This window comes from Gekko japonicus, unplaced genomic scaffold (assembly GCF_001447785.1).
Source record: "Gekko japonicus isolate JY-2015 unplaced genomic scaffold, Gekko_japonicus_V1.1 scaffold847, whole genome shotgun sequence".
NCBI classification, from domain to species: domain Eukaryota; kingdom Metazoa; phylum Chordata; class Lepidosauria; order Squamata; family Gekkonidae; genus Gekko; species Gekko japonicus.
The window spans coordinates 427,249-430,877 of record NW_015174868.1 but is presented as its reverse complement, the minus strand read 5'-3'; the positions used below and the strand labels follow the sequence as shown (position 1 = coordinate 430,877).

Sequence of the window (3,629 nt, the reverse complement as noted above, 5' to 3'; positions counted from 1 at the left end):
AACAACCACTCAAAAATATGCATGTAAAATGCAGCTCTGTTGAAGGACTTTGTTTCGATATTCTTGTGTACCTGACAGCAAGGCTCCCCTCAGCACATCCTAGGAAAAATAGTTAGACCCCCTCCCCCACTTCTGACTGGGAGCTCATTATCACGAGATCGTTACATTAAGAGAATCCCCTCATTGTCTTGCCTGACAATAATACCGAATCACAGAAAAAGTTGTGTGTGTGGGGGGAGAAGACGTTTAATGTTCTTTCCAGAACCACTGGAGGAATCAAGAACACTCCATTTAAGAAACGGCAGATAAACAAGGTGGAGCCAGTATTCACTTCATCAAGCAGATTTAAATTCGCATTTGAGTCTTGTTATTCATTCTTCTAAATCAAGTGTGTTTAGTTCTTCTTCTAGTTCCTCTAAGTCCTCGCCAGTAAAAAGGTTTTCATCAACTGGAACGGCATCGATTATTCCGTTTTCCTGAGCCTCTTCCATGTCGCTAGCATCTTCTGAGTCGCTCTCTTCTCCGTTCTCCAGTCCACCTCCTGATGCTTCGCTCAGCTTGTTATCTGAAAGTGAAAACAATCTTTTCCATCTTCCATTCTGAAAAACAGGGCCCGTTTCAGATAGGGAATATTTCTCTGCAAACCTGGAGGATGCTACAAGGTTTGCAGGGAAATGTGAAATGTAAGAAACCCCAAAACATTGTGCGCGCGTGTTAAAGACCCTACAATTGTAGAAGCAATGTCTGCATGGTGAGAGCTTGGTGGCCATTTCGGGAGATGCTACAGAACCACCCACCAACACCGCCAAGGTTCCAAGACACAGGAGTTGTCAGTGAGGGTGGTGGTGGTGGGGGGACTAAGAAGAGATGGAAGATAGGGTGGTAAAGTTGGCAGGGGGATAAAAAGGTAAAAACAAAAAGATGAAGATGGAGAAGGGGGAAAGAAAAATGGGAAGACCAGAAACTCCATTTAAGAAACGGCAGATAAACAAGGTGGAGCCAGTATTCACTTCATCAAGCAGATTTAAATTCGCATTTGAGTCTTGTTATTCATTCTTCTAAATCAAGTGTGTTTAGTTCTTCTTCTAGTTCCTCTAAGTCCTCGCCAGTAAAAAGGTTTTCATCAACTGGAACGGCATCGATTATTCCGTTTTCCTGAGCCTCTTCCATGTCGCTAGCATCTTCTGAGTCGCTCTCTTCTCCGTTCTCCAGTCCACCTCCTGATGCTTCGCTCAGCTTGTTATCTGAAAGTGAAAACAATCTTTTCCATCTTCCATTCTGAAGAACAGGGCCCGGTTCAGATAGGGAATATTTCTCTGCAAACCTGGAGGATGCTACAAGGTTTGCAGGGAAATGTGAAATGTAAGAAACCCCAAAACATTGTGCGCGCGTGTTAAAGACCCTACGATTGTAGAAGCAATGTCTGCATGGTGAGAGCTTGGTGGCCATTTCGGGAGATGCTACAGAACCACCCACCAACACCGCCAAGGTTCCAAGACACAGGAGTTGTCAGTGAGGGTGGTGGTGGTGGGGGGACTAAGAAGAGATGGAAGATAGGGTGGTAAAGTTGGCAGGGGGATAAAAAGGTAAAAACAAAAAGATGAAGATGGAGAAGGGGGAAAGAAAAATGGGAAGACCAGAATAGAAAGGGGGGGGGGGGGGGGAGAAGGAACAGGGGAGAGGCTGCAGGCACTGCTAGGGGGAGGGGCAAAGAGAACAAGGAGGAGTGGCAACTGAGATGCCCACAAGAAGTGAGTCCCTTGTGGGCCCCCCACTTGTTATTTACTAAAGCAACTGTATTGACATTAACTATACTTGAGAATATGGACCGTGCAGCTCTAAGCGGCAAAACTGATGTGCTCAGAAAAACATGTACTTTCAGAACTGATAACTCAAGACACCAAACAACGATGACTGTTACTGTGACCCTAAGCAGCCCAATTTGGAAGTAACAGAAATGGGAGATGTGCAGCTCAACCCGAGCATGCTGTTTGCACAAAGCAAGCCCCACAGCCTTTGAGACCAGCTCCCCGAGCCACTACCCTTAATGACGCGGCTGCTTTATTTTCAAGCAGCGGTTTCACAGGAGGATCACCAAGCTATTGCAGAGAGATACGACATATAGCCCTGCAGGGAAATCCGGCCAATGTAGCAGGGCTTTTGTTCTCCCTTTCACCGTCATTCAGATTTCAGTATGAATGGAAGATAATGGAAGCAGGGCAAGAGAAAAGAAAAAGCCTGGTGAGACTCCCACATCGCCTAGCCCCAAATTGCACACAAAGGGCTGATCCAGTGAAAAACGTCCGCTTCTGCTAGAGCTCGTGTGCGAGCGGAAACGTGAGGAAAAGACCGCGGTAGCCATTTATATAAAGTCCAACTTACTGTACATTCATTTAAGCAAGGACTTGAGCAACCAATTTGTGGACACTAAGATACATACAGGGCAGAAAGGGCTGGGTGTTGTACAAGACCTCATACAAGCAGAACCTCACTGAGATCATTAATGTTTCTGCAACGCTGGATCTAAGCCGTAAAATTTACTTTTTATACTTCATATCATCCACGTTATCACGGGAGTCAGTGGAATAACTCAATAATTTATACGGTTCTGGATGGCTCATAATGGATGCTATGCTGCTCAGTTACGCATGCCCAAACGTTGCCGCATCTTCTGCATGCACAGCTATTCATAGAAGCGCTGCCAAGCAATCAACCTAAGCTTTTTTGCTTTAATACAATGGCAGCGTTTTGCAAGCGCTGCTGTGCTCTGGTAGGTGCAAATAATAAGACAAACGATGCTGATAAATACCCATTAGCTAAGGGATGGCCCGTGTGTGGATCAAAAAAAATCCATGAGGCCAGCCACGGCGACAATTCAAGGTTCTATTAAACCTAAAGAACGAAACCCCCCCCCCTCGGGTTTGCAGAAAAATTTAGCTTTAAAATATAATTTTTTTTGGTGTGTGGGGGAATACCCTCCCCCCAAGTACTGAGCGATGCCTTCCCATGCACAGACGTCTGGGGTGGGGGTTTGGGCAGTAGAAGAGAAGAGAAGAAGAGGAAGAGATTGGATTTATACCCTGCCCTTCACTACCCAAAGGTGTCTCGGAGCGGCTTACAAACTCCTTTCCCTTCCCCTCCCCACAACAGACACCCTGTGAGGTAGGTGGGGTTGAGAGAGCTCTGACAGAAACAGCTCTTTTTCAAGAACAGCTCTTATCAGAACTACGGCTTGCCCAAGGTCATCCAGCCAGGCGCGAGAGGAGGAGTGGGGAATCAAACCCGGCTCTCCCAGATTAGATTCCACGCACTTAACCACTATACCAAACTGGCTCTCTGAGGTTGCCGTTGAACCCAAAGTGATCAGCACCACGTAGGTAAGAGGGAGGGGGGGGAAGGGAAGTAAGGAGGGGAAAGCAAAAAAGCAGAGGCTGGAAATGGAGGAAGCAGAAGCAACTGAAGGGGCTGCGGAAGGCAACGGATAGGACTTCCCCTTTCCTGCAAGACCCTGCAGGCCCCTTCACATGTGCCACTAAAGACTAGTCCTTGCTTCATTGAACAGCCAGAAATAGCCCACCCCAACCCTCAGACCTTACCATCCTTTTCGGCTGGAGTATACGTGCTGAACC

General features: G+C 46.8%; 1 protein-coding gene across 1 annotated transcript in view; it reads right to left on the bottom strand.

Moving 5' to 3' along the window:
- Positions 1-974: 974 nt before the first annotated feature.
- Positions 975-3,629, bottom strand: part of ZC3H15 (zinc finger CCCH-type containing 15) — an 18,767-nt gene continuing 16,112 nt past the window's right edge. The window contains exons 9-10 of the mRNA XM_015424766.1: positions 3,597-3,622; positions 975-1,244 (exon numbers count right to left, since the gene is read on the bottom strand). Of these exons, the coding sequence (XP_015280252.1) occupies positions 1,051-1,244; positions 3,597-3,622 (220 nt within the window). The 3' untranslated portion in view covers positions 975-1,050. The remainder of the gene's footprint in view (positions 1,245-3,596; positions 3,623-3,629) is intronic.